Source organism: Bombus vancouverensis, chromosome 12 (assembly GCF_051014615.1).
Source record: "Bombus vancouverensis nearcticus chromosome 12, iyBomVanc1_principal, whole genome shotgun sequence".
NCBI lineage: Eukaryota > Metazoa > Arthropoda > Insecta > Hymenoptera > Apidae > Bombus > Bombus vancouverensis.
In genome coordinates, this window is record NC_134922.1 from 7,065,868 (window position 1) to 7,080,133 (window position 14,266).

Consider the following 14,266-nt stretch of genomic DNA (forward strand, 5'->3'; position numbering starts at 1 on the left):
TCATATATATATGTGTAATATATATATATATTTTTTTTTCTTATCAATAACGCATTCGTTTTATATTTTACTCAAAAAGCAACAAAAGGGAACTATTTTATTCAAAAAAGAAACATCCATGCATGAAACAAGTCATTATAAATTATTCACATATTACGAACAAAATTTGTTGCGTATCTGCCCTCTGATTGGTCGAAATTGCGTATTTCGTTCATAACACATATTCGCTCAATTGCGCATGCTCAGAAAACCGGTATTTCCTCATATGTGTGACGTTTAAGCGGAAATTGTAAATTTGAGAAATTTATTATAAATGCAGCGACAATTATGAAAAAGGGAAGAATTGTAAATCAAAAATCGAATTGGTCTCGTAAAATCGCTTTGTAAGAAAAGTTGAAACTTTTGGTCACAATGAAATGGAAGCTTTTAATACGTTTTATTTATGAAAGAGGGGGGAAATAGACGAATTCTCGGTGATGCGAAAGGTGATGTTAAACGTTGCATATCGCAGATACAAGTCACGAAGCGTGGTCGGGACAAGTCTAGACGATCATCGTCGAGGAAAAACCGATGAAGCTTGACCGTACTCAACACAGGTATCTAAATATGTATCGAAATTGTTGTAAAGAACCGATAAGAAATGATGATTCATACGCGTAACCTTTACGATAACGAGTTACGTTAGCGAGCAGCTGAAAACGTGCCTGTGATATACATTTTAAGTATTGTGTGTTAAAAGCCCAGGGAGTTGTGAAATGTATTAGATCAGTGACCAAAGAAGTAACATAGTATACAAAATCCAGTATGATGTAGAAAGTGAAAGTGAGAGTGTGAACAAAACTGAGGCGTTTCAATCGAATCGATATACCGAATCACAGACCGACATGCAGCTACGATGAACAAAATAAATAGGCCGGACATTTTCACGCGTGTCATTTATGATTCTATATTTCGCAACGCAACGCGTATTAAAACAAGCATTTACTGATTCATTCTCAATTTATTCTATTACTATTTTTACCAGAACCTATATACATTTATTTTTCAAGAGGTATTAAATATTAAAGTAAGCCACATTTGAATAACAGTAAAAAATTAAGCAAGAGAATAAGCGAATCTATTACAAGAAAAGGAAGATATCGATAGTACTTTATATATAATTCACACGAAGCATGTATCGAAAGTATATTCGAACCTAAAGAAAAGGAAAGAATTTTCATTAACACGAATCAACGTACAAACTACATGTATAATTGATATATTTATTAACAGAATATCAAAAATAAGACGCAATCGGTATTTGCAGAAGACTTGGTTACACGATGTTGACTCAGCTTCGGTGAGAACGTAGCATAGAATCGGAACTCGATCGAGGTCGAGCTTTAGTAATCGATTGTTGCATTTTCGGCGTCCTTCTCTTTTCCACACACAGGAGAGCTCTAGAATTACATACAAAAATAATTAAATCAGTCTGAAATAGGACCTGATACAGAATCGATAAAGTGTAGAAAAATCAAATTCTTATTGTAAGAGGCCGAGCATTGAGCACGGGTGCGTGTTTACGGTACGGAGAGAACCAAAACATCAATGACCTTGAAAGAGAAGCAGTCACGTGACTGGGAGAGAGCACAAGGATTGGATAGTTTCGGCGCATATAATGTGTATTGCGTCGTGCGCACCCTATGTCCCGCATTCCGTGTCCGATAGATGGTTGAAAGTTTAGCGAGGGGTGAAGGGGCGAAAGACAGACTACGCGACGGCTTACGACGACGACGACGACGGGTACGACGACGACGACGAGGACGACGAGAAAAAACGGGAGAGGAGAGAGAGTGTGACTCGGCCCCCGTCTATGTGTGCGCGCGCGTTGCTCGGTTGTGTTGTCCAAGATGAAGTCCGACTCTAAACCTTTGTTGACAGCTCAGGCGGAAAAGGCGAATCATTACACGTAAGTAAGCGCCGGTCGCGCGTGCTACGTGAAAGAAAAAAGTGTTGGATAAAAAAGAAATTTCTGAGAGTACTGAAAGAAAGAAAGAGTGCGTGATTCGGATAAAAATTAAATATAATAATAATGATAAAAAAGTGAAGTGCTTAACAAAAAAAAGAGAATTCTAATGAAAATATAATATAATAAAAAAATACACGTAATGATAAATACGTATATGCCTATGTCCATATGCAAATAAAATAAAATAAAATAAAAACAAAAAGAGAAAAGAAAACGAAAGAGAACGGAATAAAAGAGGGAGGGCCGCGCGAGCACAGCAGCGCGGCATCGACGCGCGCGTCAAAATACGCCACGAAATAATGTGTAGCTCTGTGGATTCGCATTCCAGATACTTGAAGGAATTTCGCGTCGAACAATGTCCCCTCTTTATACAGCGCAAATGCACACAGCACCGACCCTTCACGTGCTTCAACTGGCACTTTATGAACCAGCGGAGGCGAAGACCGGTGAGAAAGAGGGACCGCACCTTCAACTATAGCGCTGATAATTATTGCACCAAGTACGACGAGACTACCGGCATATGTCCAGATGGAGACGAGTAAGTTTATCTATCAGTTAGCATTGTGTATACATTATATACCATTTTTACCGTGGGGTTACGCTATCGGTGGATTACTCGTCCGTCGGTAGAGGGTATTACGAGTGATACAGTTGTGTGTTTCGTTAATTGGCCACCGAGATCAAAGCTTATTTGGCCAGTTAACGAGAGAGGTACGTTTCTGAGAAATCTCCAGTATCTATCTCTTTATTGGATAAGACCTGAGATATCGATACATTGATATGTTTGTTTATTTTACATATATAATATTAAAGACTCACTTCAAGAAATCAGTTTGACGAAGTGGTGGAAGTAGAGACGGTCAGTTAGTGAAGCAAAATTCTGGCCAGTTAACGCGACATTACTATATCTCTTATGTCAGATACATCGATTTGTCGCAGTCAGCCGACGGCATCAAAACTTACGTAGTATTTAACATTTAATCTTTCCGTATTAAAAGATTCTTATTATCATCCTTTCACTTTGAAACACCTACGAATTTTATAGAGGAAAAGAGACATGATTATCTATTATTCTTTGTTCGTTGTGTATGTATGTGCGTGCTTACGCGCGCACGCGTGTGTGTAAGCATATTAACATTGTTCTGCTTATAAAGCATGCAACGTATTCTTACTCAAGTTTGGAAACCGTAAATGAGTTTTAAAGTATGAATGAAAATGTTTCTTCGTGATCGAGTTTGATATCGATGTGAAAGAATAACAGAGGGGTCTATCGGATTTCTTTGTGTCGTTGACACGCGCGTGTTGTAACATGCATCTGCGTGGTAATGCGTAACGACGTAACATCTCTTTGAGAATAACCTATGTAACGAAGAGGAGGCCAATTTCGACGTAACTTTCGAGGGCATGCGTATGTGTTATATATATAATATATAACATACATATATGTATGTAGCGAACAAAAGTGATCGAAACATTGCTGCGTTCTTATATCGGATTCGTGTACGACAGAAAAGCAGTATGAACGTGTATAGTAGACATAATAGTTTCATTTATTTACACGCATCTTATGACTAGATTACAGATATTTATTACAGATATAGTGAATTTATAGATGTAATAATGTAGATAATATTATATGAAAAGAAATTAGGTGGATAATTTAATATTAAAAATGAAGAAATTATGTAAAAAGTATTCATTATAATGTTTAATAAATGAAATGCATCTTAATTTAGGTTTCATTTGTTTATAAGAATATGATTTTATATAAACATCTGTAGTACTTTTATTTTATTTTATTTGTTATTTTAACTTTTACCTTAATGAAATACGTGCAATGTATATGTAGATATTGTTTGCAAATATATGAATGACAATAAAAAATTAATAAACATAATATTGCGTATATGCAAACCGTGATTTATTTATTGCATACATTTATATGTTCGTATTACATTTAATGCATATACAAACACGTAGAAAAAACAGATTTTTCTAATAAATTTTTTTATGTTTCTAAATAAGAAACTGAAAGGGGACAATATACAGAAAACTGGTACAATTTATATTTCTAAAAAATAATAAGTATAAACATTCGGCTATCACTATCGATTATAGATTTTTTATAGATAATGTTTGCATTCTTACTCAAAAAGTAAGACATCTTTCATAAATTTCTTTAGAGAAGAAAATGATCAACTCCATTTTCTTAGCCCTAGAACTATCAAAGAAGTCAAGATGACAAATCCATAATGTTTCTAGTAATTCTATACATTTGCAATATTATGTTTTTTTGAATTTAAGTAATTTTTGCAATATTTATTCTTTTCACTTTTACTTAAGTTATCAGTGGTTCTATTATTAAAATATCTTAAATCTAATGTTTAATGTTTCAAAATTACATTTTATAAAATTTTTCGTAATACAGTATGTTTTTAATTAAAGTATTTATTCAAAAGAGTTCAAAGATTCGACGGTTATGTTTCGATTGTCTCATAGAATACGTATGTTGAAAATTTGACCTAAATTCTTCAGGCAAGGAAGGAAAAGAATCAACTGTTACATAGGTATATTCATTGATTCTGACTAGTTTTTGTGGCTCAATCGCGAATCATTATTTTCAAACTAATTAATGCATCGTGTTTTTGGATTAATTCAATCGAATCGAAGCGAACAAATTAAAACATCGCGAGTCATGTTCCTCTTGTTATGAATGTAAGCTTACACGCTTTCCAGTCGCCATTGCTGATAGAATATAGCTACCGTCGGCTGTTAACCTGTTGTCATCCATTGTAGATAACCCAACGAAACTAAGCAGAAATTTCTCCATGCTTTCAGGCGTATAACTACACTTTCTTCCGCGGCCATCTTTTTTTCGAGGTTATCATTTCCTCTATTACACTTTCGTCCCTTTGCTTCTTAATTTGTATTATAATATTGTAACGCTTTCGATATGAAATATTCTGAAATCGATATTAAATATTTGAAGTATATAAATGGCGTCTAACTGTTCACTATGAAATATGAAAAAAGAAATATATAAGTATATTTGCATAATATTGAGGCTATTAACTCGAATTTGTTTAATTCTAGATATCCATGCAGGATATGATATTGAGACATAGATTTAGGTCATTGTTTTAAATTATCTTGTTGATAATTCCTTGCTTGATAAAAATTTATCGTTGATTTATTGTTCTCAGAATATTATTTTTAAAAAGAGTATTGTTTTAATCATTTCTTATTTGTTAATTAATATTGTAGAACTCATATGTGTGTAAAATAAACAAATAAGAAGCACAAACGAATAAGTAGACTTTGATGAATGATCTTTTAAGACGAATGAATAAAATTACGAGAATTATCACCAAAAACATTAAAACCTATTATCTGTTAATGAAAACAAACGAAACCAGTTTCTTTTAAGACGCTTGTGAAACCATTAATAGACGAAGTTCAACGTAAAAGCTTATAAAAAAATGTGCCAGGAATAATGTGAAAAATGTTTACGAATTATTTTTATGCTAAAAAATTTTCGTTATGCTTGTTACAATTTGCAAAACAAATTGTGCATTATTTGTTATTATTTATTACCTGTTATTATTGATTTTATAGTATTTTATTAACTTTTGCTATTACATTATATACTTGTCGGAGATGAAAGAACACCGGAGCCTTTGGAATTTTGGATAATCCCGCAACATTGTAACCTAGAGCCTACTATAGCTGTAATTGAACAATTGTAGTTATTCAACCCGATTGTAATTGTTCGAGAGTCGTGATAATGAGCTTGGGCTCGAGGCGACAGTCAGTCGCCGAACGTAGCCGCGGTCACGGGATGAACGTTTTGCCTAACAAGATATGGAGTAATTCTATAGCTCTCCTTAAAAGAAATATTCGGGGCGACACGAGACAATAAACATTCCAACGGTTTCTGTCCCGTGGCTCGCCACGTGCAGACCCTATTCTTCGAGTAAGATGATAACTAAAGTCCTTCAAACAGACAAACAGTCTTTGTCCCAACTACGGGAAGATAGAGGAGACATATTTTTCAACTAGTGGCGTCTCCCACTAGCAACTTTCCCTCGAGGGCGGCTAACATCCTTTTCTAACCACCGATATGGAGATTGACCAATTAGCAGCAACGCCAATTTCCCTTACTTTCTGAACGAAGGCTTTTCTCGACGAATCCGATGATCTCGTATCCTTAGACACACCCCATTATAGTTTTCCTCTGTGGCATCATCGGGACGGGAAAGGCATTCTTTCTCGCGATCTCATTGATGAAAGGAGTAACTCTTTACGACCAGTGAATATTACGCGTCCGACTTAGATTTTGTGAGTACGTTCATCTATCATCCCGTCGACCGCGGATTCGTTATTGAACCTAGGATCATTGTCATTAGTTTCTCGAGCACCTAACTACCGCGGTTACTTGTCCGGTTCTATAATAATCGTATTTGCACTAGTCAATGTCTTCTCCATTGCATAACGACAACGTGTAACCCAAACGAAGATTCGTTTCACGCCCCTAACCCTAATTCTAATGTAAACCCGACATACTTATTAAGACATACCACAAAGATTTTTATATTCAAACTATTAACAAAATCGATACAATCCTTTCTAAATTAATTTATTAACATAAATATTTGAAACACGTTTTAAAAATTTAAGTAATAAAAATTATCATTATTTTTATTAGTATATTAATATTTATATCCATTTTTACATACAATGTACGCTAAAGTAAGTTTGAATATTCTATTGAGTTTGGAGAAAAATATAAATACAAAGTAGCTACATTAACGTATTTAAGAAGGAAGAATTAAATATTTATTCAAGATCGAATTTTTTTTCCATTTACGTGAAAATTACGTTTTGTTTAATATAATTTACAATAATTATCACAATTTAACTTTTATCACATCAACTTTCCCTCTGAAGAACACAAGATTGTGAGCGAGTTTTTAATTGATAACTAATTCGTGCACGGATATATTTGTCGTATTATTAATTATGATAAGGGTGTGCTGAATATTCGTTGCTTGCAGCGTTATATTTTTAGTTGATTTTCTTCATTCATAAATCATAAGTTTGCGATAATGGTTACTGTAATCATTTATTATTCTATTTTTATCTGAAATAAAAATTCGAAAGAATTGAATTGAAATCAGTTGTGATAAATTAATCTTTTCTTAAATGTTTTTAACATTAATCTCATGGAAGATTATAACGTATTGTTAAATAAGATTTTATATTTTTATTTCCACAATACAAAAACAATTAGCTAAAAAATTATTTTATTTTAGATATTTCTATATACATTTTATGTAAAAAATAAATGAAAATATCTGTGATCGGTTTTCCCTCCAAAATATCCAGCGCCTCGAGTTCCCAAACAAAGGAGCCTACTAATATTGATTTTCTCTTACGTGGCATGGTGGCAACAAAGAATTATATGTGGTAATCCTTGTTGCGGCACCGTAAAATGTTCCGAAACCATTATGGTACAATTATAGCTCAGAAAATAAAACTATCTATCGAAAGTTCAAGGTCGTATTTGTTTTTCTGATAACTATTGTAAATTTTTTAATGTTTACCGCATTATATTGCATTCTTTCCTAATCTAAGTTAAATTTTAAAAGATACAATAACTCGCGTAAAGCATGAATGCGCGAACCATATTAAGTTGTAATTCTTATTAAAAAAATGAGTTCCTTGTAATGTCCAAAAATCATTAAATTGAATTTGTATAGTCTCTTATATAATCATTACATAATTTATCATGTATTATAAGACCTACATTGAATATGTTGTTATCAAACCATATTTAATAGTTTTTAGTTGACATTTAGTCTAACATTGAGTAGTATTAAAATTCAATTCTTTTGAATTAATGTATTTGTATATCCTAATTAACATTAATTTAGTAAAATTCTATTAGTTTATAATAGTTAATTATTCAATAAGTTATCTTCATTTTTATGGTACATTTTTATATACATTATGGTGCTGTTCTTCAATTAATTTATATAAATTTTGTTGTTAAACAGGTGTCCGTTTCTTCACCGTACTGCTGGCGACACAGAAAGGCGTTACCACCTACGTTATTATAAAACCTGCATGTGTGTCCATGATACAGACACACGTGGGTTCTGTGTCAAGAATGGCCCTCATTGTGCCTTTGCACATGGTAATCATGATCTTCGTCCCCCTGTTTATGACATTAAGGAGATACAGGCACTGGAGAACCCTGATTCTGATCCTAATTCATCTTCTAATGGACCAAACATACTTGACAAAGAAAGGAACTTAATGAATGAAGATCCAAAATGGCAGGATACGAATTATGTACTCAGTAATTACAAAACAGAACCTTGCAAACGTCCACCAAGACTTTGTCGTCAGGGCTATGCCTGTCCACAATATCACAACAGTAAAGATAAAAGACGTAGTCCGCGCAAGTACAAGTACAGGTAAGTAATTGTCCCTAAATTTGAGAAAAACTTTAAAAATAACTATTTACAAATGTATCTAACTTGAAACTTCATTCTAGATCAACACCATGTCCTAATGTAAAACATGGAGAAGAATGGGGTGAACCAGGCAATTGCGAACAAGGAGATGCTTGTACATATTGTCATACACGTACGGAACAACAATTCCATCCTGAGATATACAAATCCACAAAGTGTAATGATGTACAACAAGCTGGATATTGTCCACGCGGAGTCTTCTGTGCTTTTGCACATGTTGACCGTGAGTGTACCCTCATAAACCGTACGTAAAACAGTTACTACTACTTTAGTAAGTTTCATGCAACTTTTTTTTTTTTTAATAATATTTTATTGGCTTCATTCACAATACTTAATCGCTTGATATGCAATTGATCAAAATAAATTCATGTAACGCGCAAAGTCTACTAATGTATAAAAGCGCTTGTAATTGCTTCTATATAAAAATTATTTAACATTTTATATTTGCTTTTGAGAATTTTTTCTCTTTTTTTCTCTTTCTTTCTCTTTCTCTCTCTCTATTTGGTAAACATAGGCCTTTTGTAAATGATTAAACTTAGTATTCAAAATTGCTTCTCAAAATTGATATATTGGGACGTTGGTATGGTGTGCTGATGGAGCAGTGTTGCCAACAGAAGAAATGAGCCTGGCGAGGGACATGGCGGTACCTATAGATTGTGGCACCAATCTGGCAGATATTCTAAGCAATGCGCTTCCACCCGATAAGCGCAGTCATGAGAAGGATAAACAACTTAGTGATAGTAGTGTAAGTCTACTATGTACCTAAAAATAATGAATTTCTTTTAGATAATATATAATTTAGCGATATCATTAAATATTTAAATTACAGAATGGAAGCGGTGAAGTATCAGAATCAGCAAGTACTAGTAGCGTTGGCAGTAACAGTTCACACAGTAAAGCTCCTGGTGCTCAACTTCATAACTCCAATTCCAATAGCACTGTAAACACTTCCAATCAGCAAAAGTTAACAAGCATACTTTATAATCCCAGTTCTCTTTTGCAAGTTGTAAGTTTGACCATTTGGTTCTGGAATCGATCAAATATTTGTACATTTAATAAAGGTCCAGCAAATAATTCTACGAATATTAAACAGGGTGAAATACGAAAACAAGTGGTTACAATAGACAGTGATCCTTTATTAACGAAAGCAGAAAAAGCTCAACTGAAACAAAGCCTATATAGTGCATATAGTTTGAATGGAACCTTAGGGAATCATTCATTAGCAACTACCGTCTCACCACTTTCAAGTTCATTTTACCCAAATGATACTGTGGAATCTGTAGTAGGTAAGGTAAAGTTAAGGAAGAATAAAGGAAAAGAATATTTTTACCCAGTTTTAATCATGATTTCTTTCCTTTTCAGGAAATGCATTGGACGAGTTACATCTAGATGACCCCTTAAATTTAGTAGAATCAATTCATAGGGATACGAATTCACCAATTAGCAATTCAATATCAGCAGGCCTAGCAAGTTCTGGACTATTAGGTAGCTCAGCACCAGTTAATATTCCTGGAATGAATGAACGTTCAGTTCTTACGAATTTTTCGCCATCAACATCCAGTCCACTGCAGCATCTACATTCGACTGGTTTTCTTACTGGATCTAGATTTTCTCACCAGGATTCAATAGAATCGGTAAATGAAGTATTTTATTCTGTTCTTTCGTCTGTTGCAGAAAAGAATGTCTTGGCACTATTTTAATATTTTATTTTGTTCCATTGATTTCAGACTATGCCATTTATGAATCAAGTATCAGACCCATTTAGCAATCATATTTCACAGCTTAGCAGTTCAGCTTCTAAGCTTAGCGGATTTAATAGTAGCTTATTTGATTTTACAAATCAAGGAATGTCTCCATCTCGTACTCAACCTCTCCCAGCATCTCCATTGGTTAATGCATTTTCCATTAGTCCGAGTAACACAGGATCTTTATCTGAGGTTAGAACTCCCCCAATTTTTATTTCAACATTATTGTTGATGAACTAAAATAAAGTTTAAAGGAGACATGTCGTTTGCATTAATTTGTCTTAGGTACAAAGGCTCAGGGAGGAATTGACGTCAAGTCGTGCGCAATTAGCAACGTGGGACGAACGTATTAATCAAGCTAGAGCTGCTTGCGCCGCATGGCAATTAGAAAGTGAGGAGGCTAAAAGAAAAGCAAGTATCGCTGAACAGCAGAGAGATGAGGTAAATAGTAGTTATATTCGTTTTTTCTGTGAAATATATAAAGTTGGCGATATAAAAATTGTTAACAGGCCTTGTTACAAGTGAAAGCATTAAGGGTAGAAAATGAAGCGTCTGGTGGTGGACCATACCTTCACACATTGAGAAGAACAAGTGAGCTCAGATCGTTATCGATAGCTGCATTAAAATCAATTCAATCACAGCTTCGTTCGGATCTCGAAGAAGTAGAAAAGGTAAAACAAAGTTGTCATGCCAGCTTGAATAGCTGGTATATCAAGCGTTTCGCGAATAATGATTAATTTATCTGAAGAGGATGCGAAAGAATTAGATTCTACAGCTACCTCATCTTCATCAAACAGAATTTTCTTCTATTATCAATTAAACACGTTCCAATTGGCAATCAAGATTATCTTTGATAGAATTGTAAAGTCTAATCTATTTGCGATCGATCTGATTAATGGAAACACTATAGGTAGCTCAGTTGTTGCCGTTCCAGGTGCTGTACAGAGAAACGGCAACAAAGTGCATGGTTTGCGAAGAACAAAATCGCACTGTTACCCTCTCACCCTGTAACCACTACGTGGTCTGCTCGACGTGCGCTCCAAATCAACGAGAGTGCCCGTACTGCCAGACTCCGGTTGTCTCCACAAGTTAGGTCCGAATATTTTGTTAGAACACCCGTTGTTATAATCTCCATTCTTTCTTAATAACCACGACAAATATCCTCATAATTCTAATGTGAGTAGTACTAGGATTTTCAACGTAAATTCCCGGTACTTTAAATGCGATGGTATATAAAATGAACAATTAAAAGAATTTGTATTGCGATACATGTACAACCGCAATAGAAAAAAGAAACAAAAAAAACGATGAACAAATTTATTCAGATATATAATTTGACTGTCGCCAAAGTGAATATGGATGTGATAAGACTTCGTTTCCGTAGTCTGTATTTGTCATACATTTTTGTGTCAACCATCATGCTACTATATAGCTATTCATCAAGATTCAGATATCACATCCTTTATATTAAGGACACATATTAATGATCTTGGAATGGAAAACTAATTAATATATAATACAAGATACATTTACTAGCAGGGTGCTAGCTAAATAGTTAGCATTTAATAACACGCATGTGTGCCAGTTACACAGACAATGTAACGCGAAGGAAAAGAAAAACAATATAATCATAAATGATGGACAAAATTTTGGGACCTCTAAAGTATATATTTGTTTAAAAAATTGTAATACCATAATTAAACGCAACAAAAGATTAATGTCCCACAATATAATAGTTATAGAATAATTTCACTCAATTGTTGAGCTGTTAAACGTATGTCACAAGAGATGATATTTCTATTGTATTTAAAGATATATATTTAAATAGGATTTTTCAATTGACCCGTACTGATGGTAATAATACAAGTATTAACAAATTTTATATCCTTGGTTGAAAAGGTACTATCGATACCTGTATTATATAAGGAATATATATATACATATATGATTTCTAGATTTTTATACAAAATAATAAAATTGCTCATATTTATAACAAAAAACGAATTGGAATTCGTAAAAGAAAGGTATGTAAGAAAATAATACATTTAACAATTTGATTGTTAAAAGAAAGGTATATGTATTATTTCAAACTTACAATGTTCTTGACATTATTCACTTTGTTTTTCTTAGATATTTATTTACACATATATTTTTTTGTTTTTCATCTTTTATAATTTCTATAAAATATACTTAAATTATAATTCATTAAAAAAATGTTTTTATACTTTGGATACATCGAAAAACAGTGATAGTTGGTAGTTAAGATTTTTATACCAATACGATTTCTTTATTCTCTTTTCTTTTTTCCTCTCTTAATAGTTGATAATACATCAATTAGTAGGTAGTCATTTGTATATGTTTCATTATGCTTCTCTTCTGTATATGGTATGTAGTATGTTACATTTTAAACTTTAAGTATGCTTAATATACATGAATATATATATGAATATATATATAATATATATTATATATATAATATATATATTATAATATATTATATATATAATATATATATTATAATATATATTATATATAATATAAATATATTATAATATATATTATATATAATATAAATATATTATAATATATATTATATATAATATAAATATATATATAATATAAATGAATATATATATAATTCATATATGTATATGAATACGTTATATACTTACTATTGAAATTAAGTAGTGTGTGATAGTAATGAAGAAACGTAATTTTGCGACAAAAGTACATTACTAAATTAATTAAACTCAATTTTTGTGTTATAAGTTTTTACATTTTTAGGTGTAAGAAATATTATGAATATTTAGGATTTTTCAATTTAATCAAAAGATGAAGGAGTAACTTATATTTATGATACCAGCGATAATTATGTGACATACGTATTACAGCTCGATATAAGCGACATGCAACTGAAAAAGCATGCCAACTAACTTTTTTCAATGAAACGCGTGAATACTGCGTTTTGTACACCGGCTCTATAAAACATTTTCATTTTGAATATGTAGCTGGTAATCATTACATTATAAAGCGACTATACATTCATGGTAAAGAAAGAAAGAAGGTAAAATATTGCCTAAAGTATAAATGAATAGTATAGATAGGACAACATTATCAAATTTTTTCCTGATAGACATAAAACATTACTATAACCAATTTTAAAGACTATTATTTAATATTTACGATATAATTAAAATTATTTTAAATGTATAATACCCTGCACAAATTGACTTTTTTTCAAAGGACGTATATTTTTGCGGATTATTAGAGCTTTTTCATATAAGTCATGAATCTTGTTTAAAACAAACACAATATTACCAAATGAGAATACAAGTATAAAAAAGTACACAAATTTCATTGAAACAGAAAAAAAGAGGGTATTATAACAAACTTTACTTAATTATTTAAATATTTAATAACTCGACAATGAAGCTGATTGTTGTTTCTCCTTTCTTCAATTATCTTCATAGTTTAGTATCAAAAAGTGAGGCCAAAAAAGAAATAAATGTTTTTATTAGGTCCGTTTTTATTACAAATTATTAATATTAAAATATAATAGATGTTACTAAAAACATACAATTTTGCGTATCATGGTATAAACGATCCATCAAAGGATTATGTTTGTAAAGAAAGAAATGAAATGGAATGAAAATGGTAAAAAACAAAGTGTGTAACAAAGAAAATGTCAACATAAAGTGAGGATGATATTGTTATAAATACCAACTATGTATTATATTTCATCAAGTATGATGAATAGATGAATATTTTAATTTCTCCCGCGAGATCGTATATATCATGATATAATTTTCAAAGTACTATTTAGAATTTAATCAATTTAGCACTATAACAATGCATTTTTCAATTGTGTTTTTAAATGCATTCTTTATAAGTACTACAATCACAGCAGGTATGATAAAAAGAAAACGAGGTGTTTATCTCTTCGCATTCTTAGAATATATTTTATCTTGAAAATA

General features: G+C 32.1%; 1 protein-coding gene across 6 annotated transcripts; it reads left to right on the forward strand.

Annotated features, from left to right (window-relative positions):
• Positions 1 to 287: 287 nt before the first annotated feature.
• Positions 288 to 12,640, forward strand: unk (RING finger protein unk). 6 transcript variants are annotated; one of them, XM_076623039.1, is made up of 12 exons: positions 288 to 1,948; positions 2,337 to 2,546; positions 8,065 to 8,487; positions 8,568 to 8,791; positions 9,165 to 9,292; positions 9,377 to 9,553; positions 9,641 to 9,833; positions 9,910 to 10,181; positions 10,275 to 10,484; positions 10,578 to 10,733; positions 10,802 to 10,963; positions 11,227 to 12,639. In XM_076623039.1, exons 1-12 carry the CDS (start codon positions 1,890 to 1,892, stop codon positions 11,383 to 11,385), a joined length of 2,373 nt encoding a protein of 790 aa, XP_076479154.1. In that variant the 5' UTR covers positions 288 to 1,889; the 3' UTR covers positions 11,386 to 12,639. The 6 variants fall into 6 exon arrangements, with proteins under 6 accessions (XP_076479154.1, XP_076479155.1, XP_033186714.1 ...); XM_076623040.1 differs by having other exon boundaries at positions 8,568 to 8,770; positions 11,227 to 12,638; XM_033330823.2 differs by having other exon boundaries at positions 289 to 1,948; positions 9,162 to 9,292; positions 11,227 to 12,638.
• Positions 12,641 to 14,266: the final 1,626 nt, after the last annotated feature.

Excerpts from the sequence above, each read along its gene's own strand:
- unk (XM_033330822.2), top strand. The coding sequence starts at position 1,890 with ATGAAGTCCGACTCTAAACCTTTGTTGACAGCTCAGGCGGAAAAGGCG. Across the intron at positions 2,547-8,064 it reads ATATGTCCAGATGGAGACGA|GTGTCCGTTTCTTCACCGTA; the intron begins GTAAGTTTATCT and ends GTTGTTAAACAG. Across the intron at positions 10,182-10,274 it reads ACCAGGATTCAATAGAATCG|ACTATGCCATTTATGAATCA; the intron begins GTAAATGAAGTA and ends CATTGATTTCAG.